Source organism: Xiphophorus hellerii, chromosome 1 (assembly GCF_003331165.1).
Source record: "Xiphophorus hellerii strain 12219 chromosome 1, Xiphophorus_hellerii-4.1, whole genome shotgun sequence".
Lineage (NCBI taxonomy): Eukaryota > Metazoa > Chordata > Actinopteri > Cyprinodontiformes > Poeciliidae > Xiphophorus > Xiphophorus hellerii.
The window spans coordinates 5,697,748-5,719,475 of record NC_045672.1 but is presented as its reverse complement, the minus strand read 5'-3'; the positions used below and the strand labels follow the sequence as shown (position 1 = coordinate 5,719,475).

Sequence of the window (21,728 nt, the reverse complement as noted above, 5' to 3'; positions counted from 1 at the left end):
CTGAAGATGTGTGTGCGATAACATTTATTCATATATTTATTCTTTCACGAACAATGACAGTTTATGTACTTTCCCCCCATATTGTTTTTTATTTTGCGTTAGCTCTGTGAGTTCTCTAGCAACATTGCGGCATCTCGAATACTAACAGTTTTTCTGCTACAATATTGTTTTTGTAAGATTTTACGTTGCATGTTAATGTCTCGTTTCAGATGTCTGAAGTTTCAAACCTGCTTTCTTAAACGCACAAAGGGCCGTCCCTCAGAAACATCCTGTAAAAAAGGGGAAAAAATACATCCAAAGTACTTGGACTATTTTTCAGTTATTTTCAGGCAAACATGAACACGCGTTAAAAGATTGATTTTCAACCACTTCTCTGCACCAAAGAGTTAAGAATATGTGAGCACAATTTTGCGTGGCTAAACTTAAAGTTGTACATATGTGACATTTTAAACTGACATTAATTGTTATTTCTCTGACTATATGAGAGAAATAAGTGTATATGCAAATTTATTGAGGGCCCGTTTGCGAGGTAGTACAACAACAATAATAATAAAATCTCCCTTGTCCTAGATGGTTTCCGTAGTTTTCTTTTCAGCAGCATTCAGATTAACAGAGTTGCTAAGCGACCAGTCAACAACACAACAGATTCGGACGGTAGCAGATGAAACAATGTCTTCCAATTTCTCAGCCAACCAGGTAAACTCACTTCGTGTAAACGGCAAGAAATGACATATTGTTTTTCTAACTTCGTAAAGTAATTTTTTATATATATATTTTTTGGATAAAAGTATGAGGGCACCTTCGGATCCAAGAGGCTGCAGAACTGGTGCACATCTAAAGACTTTAAAGAGGTAGTTATGGAAATCAACAGCCTGTTCCTGCTATGATTATCTGTAAATATCGTCGCCTTACTAAAATAAAGGCATAAGTAATCATTTCCTAAAAGCCCCACCCCACCCCGAAATCATCTTTTGGCAAAAAGGAGATGGTGATTTTATTTATTTATTTATTTATGAAAAAGAAAAAGATTATTTTCGAAGGTGACGATATTGTGGGTTTCCCTGTTTGCAGCGACCCAGTGCACACGTGGGTCACACCTCCTTCATTGTGAACAGCAGGGGTCATCTTCTCCCAGGGGTGAAGGTCTGCGCACTAAACTATTCACCTGTTCTGTTTTCATTTGAGGCAGTCTCTGATTGGACCATTCTGCATGTCTCTAATGCGGTTTACAGAAAGGCATAACCTGGCCAGATTTTAAGGGCACTTGGGATTTACCGACTCGTATCCCAGCCCACCACATCAACCCAACTGCCCGTTCAAAGGACGGTCTCAGGAGACTCAAGTTGTGGGGAATCTGCGCACCAGAGGAGGGGAAATCAGAGTCAGGCAGAGGCAGCAGGAACACAGATGTTGGCAAGCAGGTCAGGTCCACACAAACAGTGTGATACGTTCACCTCCTCCTTTCAGCTCCCTTACTGAAGGATCTCCACAACAGATTATCTGCCTCCATCTTGTCCCTCCAACCCTTTGCGCGTCCGGATCGCTGCTCTTTCCTCGTCCAGCATTTTTGAGGAATGTGAAAATTGGAACAATTTACTAGCAATCTTGCTGCAGCCAAAATGAATCAGTCTGATTCTCATAAATCAAGCCCAACCAAAGTAAATTTTATGTGCTGTGTTTAAAAAAAAAAAGTTCAAAATTGATTTTCATGAGGTGTTCATGATTTGCTGCTTTTACATTCGTTTTAAATCTATTTATTTTGGTCGTGGGTAACAGGGCAAGTCACTGTGTCAGAGGGGTAAGCAACAGTAGTAGTAAGTTAACAGTAGGCAAAGTGCAGAGAGGTAGAACCTAATTAAATGTGGCTATAATGACTATGCAATTTATAATAGCTATATTAACATTTTGTTTTCAAAAATACTGTAGGAGTAAAATTATCACAGCAAATTTTTTAATCATATTTTAGTACTTTTATATTGAATAATCCTAGTTCACGACCCCCCAGTGGAGACCCAGCTCCATCACGGTTCTAAAGTGGCCCTATCAAGATAAATTAATAAATGTCGTTTCTTCTTCTTGTAACAGTTTGGACACTTCAGGTTGTGTCAATAGAGTTGCTATGTTGCACACCTATGCAACATGAAATAAAAAGAACAGCCGCTTCCTGACCAGGTTACTTACCTGAGTTAACTCTCACAGTACTGGACTGTGTAGAAGTGGTCCTCAGCCATATCACTGCAGGGGGAGAGTAACCAAACAGCAAAGTGCTTCCAACACAATTTTTTTCCTTTTTATTTAAAAGAAAAACAGAGTACATGAAGCGTTACATGGACACAAATGTAATGCTGTGTCCACAAGAGCTAGTAGTTCCCAGGGACTACTAGCTCCTGTAATCAATGCTTAACAATTTAAAGAGCATGTCGTAAATTCTACATTGTAAAAACTCCTGTTGAGGTCACACTGCAAGTGGCGTGTGGGAGTGCATTAATCCGACAAATCTGTAATTTTATGGCAGGAATAACATAGTACTGTCTGAACATCAGCACACTCATCTGTGAATATCAGTTTTTCCTTCCTTGTTCCGCATGACTTACCACCATGAAGAACTGAAATAAAGAATTTTCCAATATTCCAGACCGTAAGACGAATCCATTCTTCCAAATTAAAGGCTATAACTAAGTCCTGATTTGCTAAAATAGAAAAACTGCAAAAGATCATTTCAGACTGTGTTTTAAAGATATTTAATGATTATTAAACTCCAGTTAGTGTCTAAAGCTGCCCTCATGTTCCAGATCTCATATTCACTAAATGTTAGCTAGGTGGAGCATTTAGAGCACATGTGTCAAACTCAAGGCTCAGAGGCAAAATCCAGCCCACCATAAGTTTATTGTGGCTTGCTAGCCACCACAAAAACAACTTTCACAATTACAATTGTGCGTTTAAATATTATTTTATCAATCAAATCAACGCTGTTTTTATCTGCATTCCACCAAATTCCATCAATGTGAAAAGCTGTCCTGTACGATTACGAGAAGCTACATATAGGAGAAGTGGTTGGTCTAATTATTACCAAAAAAAATCAATTAGAAATCTATAAAAATATTCAACAATAACAAATTCATTGATTACAGCATTTTTCATGTTTAAGGTTTCTTTGTGTACGTCCAGAGCTCGGTGGCCCCAGGTGCCTTAATAATGGGGCTTTTTGTCTTTTCCTGGTAGATGTTTCAACTTTCATTCAAAAGGGTTTTTTTTTAACCCCCAGTTTGACCCAGAATATGTAACTTACCACATGCAGGAAGTAAAAATTCTAACAGATCAAGTTTTGCCAGTTTTACCTGGGGAGTGCTAGACGGAAAGAGTCAGTCGTGTTCCTTGAGTTTCTGATCCTTTTGTTGTGACTGTGAGTCATTTAGGTTGTTTTCACCTCGGAGGTGTTTACCAACCCAAGCAACATGAGGCGTTTCGGTCCCAATTCAGGTCTGAATGGTTCCGAAACTGCCCTGGGGAGTATAGTACAGGTGTTCTCTCTCTTCTGTTCGTGACAATACTGTACACTGTAATTGGAGAGGAACTGGGATACATTTGAGCTGAGTTCTGAGGTGCACTAGACAACTTTTATAGTCGTCAGAGATTTTGAAAGGACTTGGTGTGCACCCTATCAGCTAGGGACCCTAGCTGCTAGGGGATCACAGACCTCAGGTTTTTCCACAACAACTTAAGCCACATTTGGATAGAAATGTAACTATTGATTGGGATGTTCAAAAACAAAAAATATATATCTGCTTGTGGGCCTGAATTTCACAGCGGGTAGTAATATAAACAGTCCCATCTGTGTTGTAGTAGATTTGTCTTTTCCTACCGTCTCCTGCTGCTGCAAATATTTGCACTGTATCCTTTGAATGAGTCTTGCGGTTCATTTCAAAAAGGGCCGGTCACAGCTAAGTGCTCTCTGCACACATCCTCATAGTTGCAGGCCTTGCATGGGCTGATGCAGGGAAAGGGTGAGGTTGTTTTGATGAAGTCTTCCCAAATCAGAATGCAAAACACAGAAAATATTTTTGGAAAACCCCGTATGCCACACATAGATGAGGGGGTCAGAAACAATTAAGTCAAAGCTTCTCAAATTTATTATATTTACACTGGGAATTAAGAAAAGGTCCCTTGATGTCTTTGACCATCGGAGGCTCATTTAAAGATAAAAATGGTCGTTTTGGGAATGCTGCTGCATATCCAAGTTTTGGGAGTGTGTAGTTAAAGAGACAAGTGAAATTTGATGTTGATAGAAATGTTCTGATATTGTGTGTTCAAATTAACTTTTTGAACATCAAGGGCAATTTGTATTGGTGCTGCTTTCCCCCAGATAAAGGGATAAAAGGTAAATAACTAGAGTTGATTAGCAGACTATAATCTTCTTAATTTTCTCTTGTATTCTGCAAAACTGGATCAGTTGTTTTGTTCTCTACTTGTTCTACTTTAAAAATAAATAAGTGTTAAAACAAAGAAGGAAAACAGTGTTCTAATCATGTGCAATCAGGGTTTTTTTTTTGTTTCAGTTTCTTTCTTTAATCTTCTTTCTTTTCTTTTTTTAAATATATAAAGTCAGTATTTTCTAATGTTAAAGAAACTCAGCTCTCGTGAGGTACCCTAATTTATTTTTACAACTGTACATCTTCAAGCCTAAATTTGGTTTAAAAAATTTGCTTTTTGTGTCCCTAAATAACAGGCCGTCGATATCAGAAAAAAAACATTTTGAGGACGTTTCTTCAGTAATGTCTTGAAGAAGATACATTTCTAATGTTGTGTCTTCTGTAGAAGCAGATTGTGCACATTTTAACTGAGAGAAAAGTGAATCACAATAGGCTCTCTTTCTTCTTTTTATTTTCCAAGTAACATCAGCCCCAGTAGAGTAATTAAGTTACTTTGGAGTGCTTTGGGAATAAACAACTTCCCTTTTCCCTTTGGGAAATTAATACCAATATAAAATGTGACGTGCTAAATGCAGTGTCTTCTGGTGATACATTAGATTCTTCCCCTGAATCCTATATAAATAAAATACTACATGTAAGTTAAAAATTAATTCATTTGTGGGGATTTAATGTGGAAAAAAAATATGTTAAAACAAACAAAACAAGGAAGCAAAAACTAAGCAAATGCCAACAAGTGCGTGTTTTTTTTTAAAAAGCGTTTCTCGTTAGATGTGGCCTGCAGAACATAAAAAGCAAGTCAGAAATCTAAAATTCACACAAACCTCAAACACTGTGATTTCTCAATGTTCTATGAGTAAAAGAAGAAAAACTCTCGAATTTAATTATGCAAATTTTAAATAATCTTTTGATTTCCACTATTTTTACTTTTGGAAAGACAAACAGCTTCCACTATGACTTAATGAATAAATCCTAGAACCGTCTGATCTGAGCCCAAAACCAAAACACGACAATGTAAAGTTTATCGTCGCTGGCATTACGTAATAATCATTCAGAAGCGCTGGCAGAAGCTGAGCTGTTTTCTCCAGGCTTGCAGCTAAAAATAAGTTAGTTCATTGATTCTTGCTTCTGCCTTTAAAATGTTATGACAAGGTTCCCAACATTGCAGCTACACACAGAGTCCTACAGGGGGAAACAACTTTATTTGGGTTTTTATTTGGGTTTTGCCTGAGTGGAGTTCTACGCCCCCCAAAAATTCAAAGCTAACAAAGTTGGTGCTAAATGTTTCTGCTACATTTGTGCAGCAACAATGTTTTGTTTATTCTGCTATCATTAATAGTGTTATTAAATGTTTAAAGAGGTCATGAAAGGTCAGCTAGACTCCTTCAAATCAAACAAGGTCAAAGGTCGACCTTTTGACTCTTAAACTTTCATTAATGTCTTCAAATCAAAAGCAGCACATTTCATCAGCACAAACCAGCACCGGCATGGCAGAGTTGATTGACACCAATTGTGTTTGATTTTGTGAAGTTGAGAGGCATGGGCTTGACCCCTGGTGACCTCTGGAAACTTTTTTTTTTTAAATCAATATCTTTAAAAAGACACACAAACAAAAAAAGTTTCCTGCACAAACATGGCAAACGATAGACACCAATTTCGTGTAATTTGGATAATGTGGGGGTGGAGGTTGATCTTTTGACCTTTAAACTTTTGTAAATATCTGCAAAGCAGAAGCAGCACAAATAAAACTATTTTTTGCTGAAGACCAGCTAAAACGTTCGACACAAATTTCGATCGATCTGAAGAATGGGAATTTGATTTGAATCTCCGTCCCTGGAACATGACAGAGAAACAACAGCACACCCTGGACAGGTCGCCAGTCCGTAGCAGATACAGTTGTCTACTTTTAGGCTATTGTTCAGGCTGCTAATTAAGCTAGCTGCTACTGCTAACAATGACAATAATGCAAATGAGTTTTTCTGGGAAGTCGGACCTTCAGTCTGTGGTGCCAGAACTGAACCTGTTTTACTTCTACGTCATCAAACCAGTATGACTGGCTGCTTTGGATGTAAATACTAGTAGGAATACAAGCTGATAATGTATTTGACTCTATGTTGTGCCTTCAAACATTAATGGTTATAAACAGACATTGTACAGTAAAAAGCTGCTCAACAGTCTCCAACTTTCCCTATCTGAATTTCAAAATCAGGGTATTTCTCCTTGTATTTCCACCTGGGATCTGAGTCAAACTGAACGCACCATAAAGGTTAACACAGGATTAAAAGTTACATAAATTCTCTCTCTAGTGTAGTTGGCAAACAATACTCTATTTTATAAGTTCTCACACTTGAGCAAATAAGAGCAGCAGTGAAACTGTAAAATTGAAAAACCAGAAGAATTTCTTATCTTTAATTGTTTTGTGTGTGTGTGTGGCCCTCTTTGGTATCTTCTTCCATTGTGCTTTTTTAACTTTGATAATCCATCGTTTTATAATAATAATATACAATAAACTCTCTTTCAGACCAGCGAGGACGCACCTGAGCAAGCTGTTGACCCGTCTAAAGTCCGGTCGGAGTCTCAGAACCGCTCCATCGCTGGGAGTGGGAGCCAGGGCTCACAGAGACGTGAGCCTGGATCTCCTGCTCAACAAAACCTTCAAGCCGCACAGAAGGACAAGCCAACAAGTGCAACTGAAAAGAGTCCGTCTTTGATAAGTAGAGTTGGCAGTGAAACCCAAGACATACCAGAGTCCATACTGGGAACGCCACACAGAATTATACGGTACACCAAGGCAAATGTAATGAATAAAGAGTGACATTATAAAACATGGCTTTCAGGAAGTCAGAGTACAACTTATTGCAGGCTACTGAGGCATTTGGAGTCCAATACTTTTGGAAATATGTAATGATACTGTACCTGATTTAATCTGTTTGCAGAGTTTCTCAGTGTTTTTTTGTTTTGTTTTTTCAAATAAAGTGTGATTATTAATACATTTTTGGTACCTAATATCTAAAGGCAACCTTCTACAAATGTTTGATTGTTTCTAAATAATCTGAACTGTCACTTTAAAGGGGGGCATTATGAAAATTCATGTTTTGGGTTTTTCATCATACTATAATCTTACTGCCTCATCAACAACATACCTGGAGTGTTCTTTGGTTCTTTTATGCATGATTGTGAAATCCTCGAATCACCCCTGGCAACCATTCAGGGGCACCTAACCGTTTGCTCATACAAAGCACCGCCTATTTAGCCGAAGCTCCTCCCCCAGAGCTGGGGTCTCCAGCCGAGCGTTGGCCCCACAGATCAGTCCCCATGGAAACACAAGAGGAGCCGCCCCCAGGCCAGAGAGGCGCTAGCTAGGAGAATTTGAACTAGAAGGTAAAAAATGATAACAGAAGCTGTTCCAACAATTTTACTAGTAACAAACACATTCAAAGCAAATGAACAATGTTTAACAGACTTGCATGATTTGGATAGAAGCTGCCGTCCCAGCTCTGTGTGTCTCATTGTTCTGTCAGCTGATCGGTGTTATGAGATCCAGCGTCCTTGAACGCAACAAAAGAAAAAGGGATTGTTTTCCTCCAGCTCATCCACCATGCATGTCTCTGGCAGATAATGCATGTCAGTCTCAATTTTGATCAAAAGATTAGAATTTTGATCAAAGATGTTTCTATCGATGTAAATAAGCTGCTGTGAAATTCAGGTTAACACGTTAAAACCCCTCAACTGTCTCCCTCAAAATGCTTGCATGTGAGTCAGTGGGTCCATGAGGACACCGGTGTCGTCATGACAGTTAAAGGGTTAAGATAACTTCATAATATTTTTTTTTTTGTTGCCCCATTTACACTTCTATTTTCCATTCACTTAAGCTGGTTTCATAGTGAGGAGACAAACGGTATTATAGTTGCTCAATGGAAAGGGATTAGCGTGTTGAAATGATGTTAATGGAGAGCTGCAATAATAACAGCTGGATGAGCCAAAGGCCATTTTGTACCTGGTGAGTACTGTAAACGTTCACAGGACACAGCAGGGATTATCAGATTAACTGATGGACTCCCTCTTTCTGAGATTTTGTCCTATTTTCTTTTTTTTTTTTTTACCAACATCAGAGCAAAAACATGCGTTCCAACAAGTTTATATTGTGTTACTGACTTATAAATGTATCTGTCGGCAGTTTTAACCAAATAAATACTTGTTGGGTAAAATTTACTTCTGCTCATGCCAGATTAGGAATTAGGCTTAGGAGTTCTTCTGTTCTTTCACACTTTTGAAAACAATTTTAACTGACTGCCACACATGTACGAGCGGATATAACCTTCAGTAAATGGAGATATAATGTGGTACTTATAGATTTATCTGAAACAAAATCAGTAACAGTCTAAATTGTTTTATACAAAACAGGAAACATAAACCCCCGCCCCCTCCCCAGCTCTTTCTAAAGTAAGCATTTGATCTTGAAACAGAAAAAATAGAAAACACCTGACCAAAAAATATGAATGAAGTTTTAAAGTGCTTGTTGCACAGAATGTTATCCCTCTTTACTTTTCTACTCTTGACTCATGAACACAAGTATGAAAAGCTGGTGTTAGCCTCTAAGGCATCTTCTAGACTTTATTCAAATCATGGGGAAAATGTCTTGTTATAAGTAAAATAATCTGCCAGTGGAAGTAGTACTTTTTCATCAACATTAGGGAACTATTTATTTAAAGCCAGCTTCAATATCTCGTTGAAAAGTTACTTTTCGTAATCTAAGTGTACAATCTAAGTGTATTTATTCTAGAAATTAAACCAAAAATACTTGGTAAGATTTTGTGTGATTGCAGCGTTCTGGCCAGTCAGTGTGTTCTTTCACAAATCGAAACCTTCTCTGCATGTAAATTCAAAATAAATGTAAGTTTAATGGAACTTCTCCCATCTACTTGAATGCTGTCACCAAGGATTGTGACAACTCTTGTCACTCTATTTGTCAAAGGATTGTTGGCCAGCAGTCCCCACGCCTGTTAAAGACAATTCGGATTGTTTTCATGTGTCGTTTCAAGATGATGTAATGATCTACAGAGCCATACTAGAACAGTGTTGACCCCGGCTATTTTGAAGGAACTCTTAAAGATCCACCTCTAAGGCGTCTCGTCTACACTTCCCAACCTGTTCTACATCTCGGTGTACATTTCCCTCTATCCATTGTATTTGTAAGCATCTACCTCAGTGGGACATGGAGGGAGGTTCTTGTTGATAGTTTTGCTTCACTTTTGCCTGGTAAAAAGCAGCCCCTTGTTCTTTGCTTCGGACAGAGGGTCTGGACCCTCGGCTACGAAGAAACGATTGCTTGCTGGAGGCGTGGTCTCTGTGGAAGTTTTAAATGATTGGAACTGATTTTACTAAATCGCTAACATTTGGCGGCGGCATGCTGTATGCAACGCACCGGCTCAATTGTGAAGGAGAAACGCTACGGAGCTTACCAGAAATGAACTGAGCCAACTGGAAAACCAGCAAACTTTTGCCTTTTGTCTTAAACATCCCCCTCGCTAACTGTTCCATATTTGGAAGCGAGGTCAACACTTGCTGAACGGCTTTGTTCACTTCTTCCATTACAAAGCTACAACCACAAGCAGATTACAGTTAAAAAAAAAAAATTTCACAACTCCTTTTGTTTGCCGATTGGCCCATGCATCCTGTCATCCTGACAGGATGCATGTCAGGATGACATGCATCCTGAGAAATCGAGTTCAATAGCAGAAGACCCTGACGGAGAATGGAAGGGAGATGAGAATAGAGCGGAACTGCGTAGGAAAGCAATGGCCAGGCTAGCTTCACATAGAAATTATCTAATTGTTACAGACCTAACAGGTATTTCTAGACCCTCTTCATCATCATTGGCCGTTTTGCCTATGCTTCAATACATCAGAAATGTAGTTTTCTCTTTTTTTTTTCCAAATTTTTCTTATATTTGTTTCAGTTTCATAGCACCTGGGATCATTTCAGTTGAGCAGCCGGCCATTTTCTGAACTTCATATGTTTCCCCTCACCATCTTTATAACCAAAGCTCAGCTGTTCTGAACGATGTCTGAAACAAGTCATTTTACCCACATTTTTAGGAGGAATACTTTTCAGTTAGAATCTGGAGTCTAATCCCTCTTCAAAATAGAATGACTGCAGGAGTCCAATTACTCTAATGCACCTGCTGGTAAACCATTTCCCACATAGAAACAACTTCTACCAAAAATTGGTTTGATTTATTGGTCTAGAACAGTATTATTTTGACTGTAGCCGTAGATGTGGAAAAAGTCATAATAAAAGTCAGTAAACCTTTGTACCAGTAACCAGTTGGTGCATAACTTTAATGGTTTTGGGTAGCAGGACATTTAGCAGCAGTTTTTGCTGTCCGACAAACTCACACCTTTGCATAAATAACAGCTTTGGTCAAACAGCACATTTCCTAATGACTCCTGCCTCAGGCCACCCATCTGTTGCCTTGAAACAGTTCAGATAAACGATAACAGTTCATTTGTCTGGAAAAAAAAACAAAAAATAAACAACTACTCATAGCCTGACAGTAGCTGTGTTTCCATTAGAAATGTGCGCAATACCTTGTTAATATTCCACTAATATTGAAAACAAGACAATTTCGCAATTGCAGTGTTTCTACTAAATAAGAAACGCAACTAAAATTACACATGAGCACTGAATTATCCTTCTACTACTTCCTGTTGTCATCTTTGCGGTTTCTGCCGATGGTGATATCCACTTACTGACCATGTGACTTGTGTGATGCAAAAAAAAAAGGTTTTCTATTAACCAAAATGTTTGGCGATAAACCTGTATTTCTGAAGCAGCAAATTTATTTTCGATATGTCAAATTGCGCAATCATATAGTCAATGGAAACGCAGCTACTCTGATAGATATTACGAGCAGATAGATTTGAGGGTTTTACATATAAATAAAGACTGATGTACACAAGCCTCGGTCCAAGAAAATGACACATTTGATGTGTGAGGTAGCACGGGTTTCCTTCTAGAAAATGTGATGCAAGAAAACATTTGCAAAAAGTGATTTATACTTTAAGTAAAAAGGTACAAATACATAGTTTAGAGGAAAATGGAGCATTAAAAAAAACAAAAAATGTTGCAGAGTCCTACGATAAGAAACACAAAGACCAAATGGATTTGCTTGCTTATCTGCTATGGCTTATCTAATCACTGCACATTGTTTGCTTTGGTCAAACAACTCCAGGTTGGAAGCAGCTCCACTGAGGCATGGTCGATGTCGATGTTTCGTAACATGCATGTTGACTCCAACTGGAAAGTCAAATGTTAGTCAGGCTGGAAGACAGACAGACCAGCTACGTTTGGCGTCAGGATGCGCTGGACTTCGTTGTGATTCTTATTTTCCGAACGATCACCCAGTCTTTCTGCCCAGCTGTCACCGATATCCTCAGACATGAAGAGGCAGAGCCGCGCAGTTTGTCTACCTCTCGCATTTCAAATTTCCCATTCATAAAAGCTCCCAGTGACTGGAAGGTTTTACAGCTCTTTATCGCTGCAGTAAGTACGTCTTGGCCCAGCTCCACCTGACCGGACTCCAGGAGGTCCTTTCCTCCTGATCCTGTTTCCACCAGTATCCCCGTCACCACCACCGGCTCCTGGAACACCACCGTCAAATGATCTCCTCTTGCTGGAGAGCGTCCCCAGAAGAAGCCCTCCCCGGGAGCCCAGGCCAGTTTGGGGAAGTTCTTCTGATAGGTGGAAATGTTTGAATAAACTTCAGCTGAGGGATTGGTGTACAGCCCCTCTTCAAAGTTCTTATCCTTTAGCTTGTTGTATGTTCCCTGGAATGACGAAAAAGTGCCCATGTGTTGGAACAGCGAGGGTTTAAAGAGGATGGTCTCTCTTTGGGTCATCAGCTGTCGGAAATGAGACATCAGCCAGTCACAAGGCATTTCTTGGTAAAAGAGAAAAAGGAAGCGAGCCAGAAGAGGAAGGTCGGAGGACTTGTAGAGTTTCCCGATGTAACCAAGGGCTGAAAACTCCAACATCGCCCAGGTGCCCTTTTTTGTGTTTTGCTCCTCAATGTGCCTCCGAATAGTGGTGAGAAAGTTCTGCGCTGAAAAGACGTCGTCTTCCAGCTGGAGGTAGTACTGGCCCAGACCTGCACTGTAGTGGATCAAGAAGGCGTAGTCCACATTCTGCTTGGAGCGGAACGACACCCGGTCGGGAGCGTCGTCGTAGTTCCTCTTCAAGCCTTCAAGAAGAAGCAGAGAGACTTGCATGAATAAAACACCGGCAAGAACTTTACTCAAGCTTCCTGCCTGGCTGGAATTCATCTGCTGCACCTGTCAGAGGAGGGTACCACTTCTGGGTCACATGGATGACTAAAAGCTGACCTCGGTCCAGTTCAGAGGCAAACGTTGAGTTGATTTCCCTGACGGTACTGGTTACCCAGCGAACGTCGAAGTCTGCGATCAGCACCACCACCACCATGGAGGAGCGCTCTTCAGGAGACGACTGAGAGAAGAGCGACTGCAGCGTGGGAACCAGGTAGCTGCCCTTCTTCCGCTTGACTGACGACATGCCGATGGTTAGGAACTCTGAAATGTATCCAGACGGGAATGAAAATCTACATACAGTCATATTAATGAATTAGAACATGAGTCCTGAAAAGTACTTTTTGAAAATAACAACTTTTATTCAATATTAATGCTGCAGTATGTAACTTTTATGATATATATATATATTTTACATATTTGTTCAAATGGTATGAGATGGATAATATGTGGGGAAATTTTTTTTTTTTAATTGACATCCTCTGTTCTTTGCTACACTGTGCCACAGATGATGGCGGATAAACTGGTTTCCTGTAACAGGAAAAACTTTGTTTCTCCACCATTAATACATTGAGCAGTGAGTACTTGAGGTTGACGCCAAGCCCCTCCCTCATGGCTCTGATTGGTTGCTTTTGGTCGGTTGTTGTGCATTTCTTCAAATGGCAATAGCAGCTCAGGGAGGAGTTGGGGGAGATTGATCTTTTCACAGATTATCCGTCTCATAGCATGCTGTCACGACATGGAGACAGCTGCAGCTTTAAACATCATTTTCATTAACTATAAGCAGAAAATCTTTATAAACATAAATTAAGGCCAGAGTTACTGAAATAAATGGTCTGTAGCAATATTCTAACTTATCGAATACAATCCTAGGCAGACAAATATAATGTTTTATAAACAGTGAGACAGAGGAGTTTATGAGGTAATTCTTTTTATAATCTAATATTCTAAACCCAACAAATGCTGATTTTTTGCTTTTAATAAAACACACAACCCCTCAAATTATTGATACACTTAAAATGACTACTGCTGTAGTTAAATTGGAAAAAAACAGATAAATGGATTTGTCACTTTATTTCATGCATTTTTAATGATGGAGTCTTTGTAAAGGCATTAGTTGATGGACAGAGGCAGACTGTAATCTGCTTTACAGTTTGTTTGTTTTTTACAAAGTGTGTTGGTACAGAGAGGAGGAGGGTGAGGGACGCTGACGGGTTTTTATACAATAAGGGTTATAATGTCAGAGGTTTAGTGAGGTTTAGAGAGGGCTAGAACACTCACTTTGTTAATGGTGTCATTTAGAGTTCATTTAATTGTTCTAAAACAACTGAATTTGATTGTTGAATTTTTTTATTAATACTAAATTAATAAAAATGTTATGTTTTAAAAGAGAAGAGCCAATCTTAACCGTCCTAGCCGTATGGCAGCAACTGGCATCAAGTGTTTGTGGAGCAATTGTGGCCCATTCTTCCTTGCAGAATTGTTCCCATTGCAGGGTTTTCGGACACGGACGGCCTATTTACAGTCACGACACAGCATTTCAATCAGATTTAACCGTGGGCTTTTTCCAGACCACTCTAAAACCTTCCTTTAGTTTTGGGTTTTCTGAGATATCCAGAGGTGGGCTTGGTGGTTTGCTTCATCTTCGTCCTGCTACATAAAACAAGAGACTGAGCTTTAAGTCAAGAAACTGATACGGTCATTTTACGAGACATGAATTGACGGTTCCATCAATAGAGCAAGGTCCAGAATCATCACACACCCACCATCATGTCTGACTGCAGGTATGTTGTTTTTATTGTGAAGCGCTCTGTTAGTTTTTCACCTGATGCAAGAGAGTCACACCTTAAAAAAATTCAGCTTTTGTCTCATCAGTCCTCAAGACACTCCAACAACACAAAATCTTACCAAGTGTTTTTGGTCTAGTTTATAGTGCAGATATCTCAGTACACTTCAAATAAGACAAACCTAACTTACAAGTAACTTTTCAACAAGATATAGGAGCTTGTTCGAAATCAATTCTTTCTTAATATTGATGTTTAAAAAAGTACTAATTCCTTTGATAGATTATTTGGGAAAAATTTGCTGTTTTAAGTGAAATAATCTGATAGCGGAACTGATACTTTTTTTAAAATCAATATTAATGTCTAAAAATTAAAAAAGCAGCTCAGGGAGAAATTGGGGGTGATCGATCTTTTCACAGATCGATCAACCCCAACTCGATCGATCTGTTGGGGTCGATCGACAGATTGATCCTATATCTTGAAGAAACGTTTTTTATAAGTTTGTTTTGTCTTAATTCAAGTTAACCAAGATATTTTCACCAGAAACTAGACCAAAAACATACTTGGTAAGACTTTGTGTTTTTGAGGTGAATATTTTCCAAACGTCTTGGGGCTCATCAGTGTGTTTTTGACCAGTGTGAGCTGGGGGCTTGGTGTAACTGTTAGTCAGTCAGCAGCGGTATCTTCCTTACTGTTGGGTCAGGATCCTTATCTCTTACTGAGATCAACGATGTGACGTGGAGATTTTGATATTTAAAGACCTACATGATAATTCATATAAATAACATAACAATAAAATAAACTCAAGCAAAAGAAACCAAATCAAATTCTTTCGATGTGTAAAACTTTAACATGAATTGCAGGGGTGTGTGTGTGTGTGTGCGTGTGTGGGTGTGTGTGCGTGTGTGTATGTGTGGTGAAGTTTTGGTTAAAACAAGTTTGTTCTTCATTCAGTGGAGTTACTCTCAGTGGGTAGAGAACCAAGGAATTTTACTCAAAGAGTAGTGACACATAATATAAACATTCAAGTAAAAGTAAAAAGTACAGCATAGTAAAAATACTCCTAAAAGATTTTTTTCCCCCCCATAATTTTACTCAATTAAGTGTAACTGAGTAAATATAATCAATTAATAGCCAACTGTGAGTGGAACTCACTCTGCTGAGTCGATGGCGTTCCTGCCAGCAGCTGATAGGACACATTGAGAGGCAGATAATCTCCCTGCTCCGCCCAGGACTCCTTACTGACGAGCCTCTCCACCTGCCAGCTCAATTGCTTTGGAGGCGATCTAGTCGAACCCTGAAAGACACAAACGACCAATGTTTGCTTGTTCGGTGGAACCACATCTGGAGGGGAAAACAGAGCAGACTCAAACACTTCCAGGTGTCGTTTCCTGTTGGACAGGATTCACCTCATTTTTTTATTTAGCTCGGGGATCTCACCGTGAGGAGGAATTCCAACGGATAGAAGTAGTACAGGACAGTGACGAGTAGCAGAACTCCCAGAACTGCACTCTTCTTTCTAGAACGCCGTCGCATTTCCTGTCACACATGCAAACACATCGACGTTTGTGTTGAGGTGAAACCAAGTCAGTGCAACAGTAAATAATTCAGCTGTGGGAGGATGAATATTTCAGAAGGCTCAGATACAGATAACACCCGGCTCTGTGTGTCTAGACTGAGATAAACTCACTGTGTCTTCCGGAGATCTGAACTCCAAAGATTGTTCTCCAGCTAACTTAAAGGGGCGGTATTATGCAAAAATCTACTATTTTGACCTTTAAGTCATGTTATAATGTTATTCCCTAATCAAAAACATACCAGGAGTGTTGCTTTGATTCTTTCATACAAGTTTGAGAAATCCTTTAACCTTCATGGCAACCATTCAGTTGTCCAAGACGCTTGGGTGGACGTAGCACCGCCTTCAACACGCAGCTCCTCCTCCCCCAAGCTTCCGCCTCACAGAGCAGCCCTCCTCCAGGACTCCCTCACTCAGCTCCTTCAGACTAGCCAGCAGCAATTAGCAAACACCTGGTGAAACAACACATCTGCTGAGCTCTTTCTGCGAGCTACTTCTCAGTGAAGTCCTGGTAAAAACGTTGCTAGAGGTTTAATAAAAGTGAGACGTTATGATGACTTCCTGAAGGTCTGAGTTTCAGAAAGAGCAGGAATTTTTAAAGAGACAGAGGCCCAATTTCAACACGTTAAATAACAAAGTGAGATTTATTTTAAGTCATATTAGATATATAGAGCATTTTTATAACAACTGAAGGCAACATAGTTACTGGATTCTGCTATAAAATAATACTATATGGCTGGAAAACACGTAATACTGTCCCTTTAAAACTAAGATATTGCATCGTCAGAGCGGTACATTCAACTTGAGGCCAGTGTTAATCTAATGTGCTGGAACAGATTGTGAGGAGTATTTTGTTGCGTTTAGACTTGACAGCAGGTTTCTCTGGTCCTCTGCTGGACTCAGACCTCACAGGCCTGGCACAGCAAGGCTGCAGCTGCTGCAGCTTTCCGACCTACATTTATGCTTTTGTTTACTTTAGCTTACACCGCATCTCCCCCAGATTAATCACTGTTCATGAACAGCTTTTGCGTTCATAAGTGTTTATAACTTTAAAGTCTCTGCTGTGTTAATTTGGGGGGGAAAAAAAAGAAAAAGAACGCTGTTCAGATATTGCTGTTTTAGGGATGCATACAGCGTCTTCAGGTGTTGAACTTGAGTGGTTTGTCTTTTGCAGTGCTTTTACTGCTTTTTATTATTTATAAGCAATTACAAAATGTTTAAAGCATAAATATAAAATAATATAACTGCATTTTTAAAAACAGTTTCCGTGTATTTAATCTATATATTCCAAATCAAAGTTAGCTATTAGAAGAAAAACATTTGTATGTGTGGAGAAGTTGGTATTCTTCTCCAACATCCATCCATCCATTTTCTAACAGCCTTGTCCCTAGTGAGGTCTGGAGGTGCTGGCGTCTATCTCCAGCTAACGTTCCAGGTGAGAGACGGGGTCACCCTGGACAGGTCACCAGTCTTCTCCAACAGTGCATCTGATTTCCAATCCAAATAGTTGGATCTGCCTCCACCCTAGGCAAACCGTGAGAACAGCCTGTGTCCTCTGATGTTTTTATCCTTTAAGTTTTCACCATGTCTCCGGACCTTACACCCGATCAATGTTTCACCAATTTATGATTCACACAGACCCATAAACCTTCTCATAGGCACAATATAGCTTTTCTTTAACGTTAGGTGACACATTTATGTCATTACTTCAGTTAGAGGTGTAAAATGTAGGAAAGAATCGAAGCAACACTCCAGATTTGTTTTTGATGAGAGGGAATAACATTCTAACATGATGAAAAGCCCAAAAAAGTTGATTTTGCATCGTAGCTACTTTTTATTTTATCACTTTGCTAAAAGGTGATATATATATATATATATCAATCAAATTTTATTTGTATAGCACATTTCAGCAGCAAGGCATTTCAAAGTACCTTACATCATATCAAACACAGAAACACAATGCAAGATAGAATCAACAATCAAAACACAGCATTAAGTCAAGTTCCATCAATAAATTTGTAATTGATTACATTTCAAATACAATTCTAAACAGGTGGGGTTTTAGTCGAGATTTAAAAGAAGTCAGTGTTTCAGCTGTTTTACACTTTTCTGGAAGTTTGTTCCAAATTTGTGGTGCATAGATGCTGAAAGCTGCTTCTCCTCGTTTGGTTCTGGGGAACTACATATATATATATATATATATATGTTACTGTCATTTGTTTTAGCCAAAGTCTGTCAATCTTAGTGGTCCACGTTTGACATGTTTTATAGGAGCAGATTTCAAATTAAACACATAAATGAGCGTTGTGTTTTCTTGCACTTAAACCTGCAGCTCCAGAGCCCTGTGTGTCCTCAGTAGCCTTTCAATTCTTTGGCGAAGGCCTGAACAATGTCTATAATGTACAGATTAAAAAACAAATGACAAAAAACTCATTCCACCATTTTCTATGTTTTTATCCTATATTTGCATAAATTTCACACACTATTATAACCCTGATGTTATGATTGATTTCTTTGCTTGTTCAGTTCTTAATTTTGTCATTTAGCTGCAAGCAACATGCTTTTTTATGTTATTTTTCATGTGTATATGTGAAATGTTTCACTCAAGAAAATGTCTTTATTGTTGTTTTGAAGCCTAAAATTGATTAAAAGTTTTTTTGAGTTCTTTAACTATAAAATATAAAAAGGATTTGTACAGTAAGTGTACATCAAAAAGAGGGGATTAACTAAGATTTACTGCTCTAAACACATTTTGTTTGTAGGGAAAAGGGGAAAAATTGGTTCTAGATTATAAAAGCTGCCGACTCCTGACTTCAACTGTTCTGCACTTTGTCTCGAGGTCCATGCAACAACGAGACATTTAGGGAGTTCAAATTGTGATGGAGAGAGCATATTTTGTTTTGAAAACCTAAGTTTTATTTTCCCATTTTTCTATGAACTGAAAAGCGATTCCGGGCCATTTGGTACAGTAGATTGTGAGTATGTTCACTGCTGACATTGTTGCAATCATCCAGGTGATAAATGTCGCACAAACTGCTGGAAGCACAAAGATAGGAGTCGGAAAAATGTGGGATGGTTGCGGTTAATATTGTGATATTGTCGGCAATAAATTGAAATTGTTGTGATATGGTGTGACTTTTTTTAATTTAGTGCAGGTCTAGCTTTTTAATAACACATGGTGACAAATAATGCACAAAAATCACAGGTACATAATGCTGTAGATAGAACAATCCAAGGAAAATGAACAGCTCAAGGTGTAAAAAGTGTCAAATTAAGCTAGAAGTAGGTGTTGAGAAAAATACATTAAACGAAAACAGGTTTTTAAAAGAATAAGTGTGAATTGTTTTTAAAGTTAAGGTTTCTTCTTTTAGTTATTTTTGGACCATATGGACATCAGACACAATATACACATTCAGTAAATAAGAATATTATTGAAAGGTTTACGTCAGTAACTCCATCACCAAATGAAACACATTAAATAGACAAAGACTTTTATATTTTCTTAATGTGTGTCGTCTCATCACTTTTCTCCTAGCAGCTAATGAAAACGCTGCAATTTAAAAAAAAAAAATGAATATTACAATGTGTGGGCGTCTGAAAAACATGTTTACCTGCTAAAAAATAACAGCATGTAAACCGACCTGCTATTAAAAAATGCCTTATTTTTCATGAAGTCCTTTTTTATGTAGCCATGCGATACTTATATCTACTTCGTGTCACTGTACAGTACCGAAGAGAGCATTGCGGCACTGCAACACAGACAAACTTAAACTCAATAGAGTCGTTTGAAGATCTCATCCCTTCATGGAAGTTTCTTTTCGCGGTCTGGCTTTCCTCTCTGCTGGACGCGAGACGCAATAAATCAGGAAATGTTTCTCTGTTCAGCCAGCAGCCTGGGCGCTCGCGCTCACTCCAAATATAACCGAGGCGGTGGATGGACGCTATTTCTGTCCCGTCCGTCTGCGCTAAGAGTTTCTAGCAAATACCGCGAAGAAAACATCCAGCCTGACCAACCTGAGCAGCAGGACGGGCGAGTTTGTTCCGTCGGTTCCCAACAGATAACAAACTCTCAGTTGCAGCTCGAGGAAAAAAAACCCCGAAACATGTCCGACATTTTTACAAATCTGAGATGACACATTGCAGCAAAGCTTACCGTCCTAACTGAAACTTCCCTTCTCTCTTTCCAGTCAGTTTGCCTCCGAGGCGCGGCAGAACCTCACAGCCAACGCCTCTCCCTGCCCTGGACGGTACTTAGAAACAGCCTCGGAAATCCACAGAGAGAAGCTGAGCGGGTTGGAAACAGCCAGAGCTGCAGCTCTGCGCTCCTCTGCTCGCTGTCAGAACTGAAGTTTAGGCTGCCGAGCATCAGGTGGCGGCGCCCGGCTGCGGAGGGAGGGCGTGTCGTAGCACCGGAACGAGGCCCAATCGACTGCGCAGTTTGCACTCAGGGGCTGAGACAGAAACAGAGTGGGGAGACCCAGCGTGGAAAGGCTCAGGGATGACACCGAGAGGCGGAAAATGTATTCCCTTAAATGAGCCGTTTAAGATAGTAGCTCATTATTATGCTGCATTCTTAAAAAGCCAGCCTGGCCTAACTAATTTCATCCAATCTCTGAATGATCAAATTTCTCCAAACTACAGATGTCACTCATAAGTTTCCTACTGGTGGACCTTACTGACCACAACATCAGATAGTTAGAAAATACGTAAACCTCTAGTTTCAACTAAGCTTATGATAGGAGAAGCAACTGCTGAAAACAAAAGTTTACTCAGACCTACACCTTTCTTTCTTTCTTTCTCCCCGTCTGTAGATTAACCAGACCAAATTGTTTGTCTTGTTTTCGGTCAATTACCAAAATAATTTCGATTATTAAATGCCAGAATAATGAGAGACAGAATATGTCAAACATTTATCTATCAATGCCCTCAAAAGCAGAAGTTTACATGCAGAATGATTGCCATCTCTTTAAATAACTAGTGAAAGCTCAGATGATGTCATGGCTTCAGAAACATCCGAGAGGTTAACTGACAGCCGTGGATGTGTTTTAAGGTCATACCTGAAACTTTCTGCTTTTTGTTGGACTCTATGGGAATGTCTAAAAAAAAAAAAAAAAAATCAGCCAAGATATCGGGAAGAGAATCAGGAGCAGCACCATTCTGGTTCAACTCGGGAAATAATTTCCAAATGTTTTAAGGTGCAGCATTCAACTCTTTAAACAATTTCATCCAAGTATGGACATGACGGGAATGTCCAACCATCACATCGCTCAGGAAGGAGACGGGCTCTGGCAGAGATGAACAGGTTCAGGTCCAAAATGTGCAGATTGACCCCAGAGGATGCTGCTGGAGTTGGTGAGACAGAGTCATTATCCACAACGAAATGTCCTGGGCTGAAAGGTCACTCTGTGAGGAAGAAGCCTTTACTTCAACAGAAACATAAAAAGCCAGACTGCAGTTTGCAAATCCACACAGGGACAAATATCTTCATTTTTGGAGACATGTCCAGTGGTCTGATGGAACTAAAATGGAACATATTGGACTTACTGACCATTGTTGCATTTGGAGGAAAAAGGATAATGCCTGTACCGTCCTAACTGTGAAGCGTGGTTGTGGCAGC

The 21,728-nt window shown here is 39.4% G+C and overlaps 2 protein-coding genes across 4 annotated transcripts; one reads left to right on the top strand and one right to left on the bottom strand.

Moving 5' to 3' along the window:
- Positions 1-637: 637 nt before the first annotated feature.
- On the top strand, positions 638-7,419 carry cfap126 (cilia and flagella associated protein 126). Its single transcript, XM_032561863.1, has 5 exons — positions 638-696; positions 789-851; positions 1,072-1,143; positions 1,233-1,421; positions 6,949-7,419. The coding sequence occupies exons 1-5, from the start codon at positions 670-672 to the stop codon at positions 7,240-7,242; spliced, it is 645 nt and encodes a 214-aa protein (XP_032417754.1). The 5' UTR covers positions 638-669; the 3' UTR covers positions 7,243-7,419.
- A 3,328-nt stretch (positions 7,420-10,747) lies between these two features.
- Positions 10,748-20,475, bottom strand: LOC116724208 (alpha-1,3-mannosyl-glycoprotein 4-beta-N-acetylglucosaminyltransferase C). 3 transcript variants are annotated; one of them, XM_032569707.1, is made up of 5 exons: positions 20,265-20,475; positions 15,976-16,074; positions 15,691-15,832; positions 12,761-13,015; positions 10,748-12,669 (listed from the first exon to the last, which is right to left on the bottom strand). In XM_032569707.1, the coding sequence occupies exons 2-5, from the start codon at positions 16,069-16,071 to the stop codon at positions 11,783-11,785; spliced, it is 1,380 nt and encodes a 459-aa protein (XP_032425598.1). In that variant the 5' UTR covers positions 16,072-16,074; positions 20,265-20,475; the 3' UTR covers positions 10,748-11,782. The 3 variants fall into 3 exon arrangements, with proteins under 3 accessions (XP_032425598.1, XP_032425611.1, XP_032425605.1); XM_032569720.1 differs by lacking the exon at positions 20,265-20,475 and adding an exon at positions 19,812-20,250; XM_032569714.1 differs by lacking the exon at positions 20,265-20,475 and adding an exon at positions 16,354-16,372.
- Between the last annotated feature and the right edge of the window lie 1,253 nt (positions 20,476-21,728).

Coding starts and splice junctions, on each gene's coding strand:
- cfap126 (XM_032561863.1), top strand. CDS start 670: ATGTCTTCCAATTTCTCAGCCAACCAG. Junction 852..1,071: donor CATCTAAAGACTTTAAAGAG/GTAGTTATGGAA, acceptor CCCTGTTTGCAG/CGACCCAGTGCACACGTGGG. Junction 1,144..1,232: donor ATCTTCTCCCAGGGGTGAAG/GTCTGCGCACTA, acceptor TGCGGTTTACAG/AAAGGCATAACCTGGCCAGA.
- LOC116724208 (XM_032569707.1), bottom strand. CDS start 16,071: ATGCGACGGCGTTCTAGAAAGAAGAGTGCAGTTCTGGGAGTTCTGCTA. Junction 13,016..15,690: donor AACGCCATCGACTCAGCAGA/GTGAGTTCCACT, acceptor GATACATTTCAG/AGTTCCTAACCATCGGCATG. Junction 12,670..12,760: donor GTGGTACCCTCCTCTGACAG/GTGCAGCAGATG, acceptor TTCTTCTTGAAG/GCTTGAAGAGGAACTACGAC.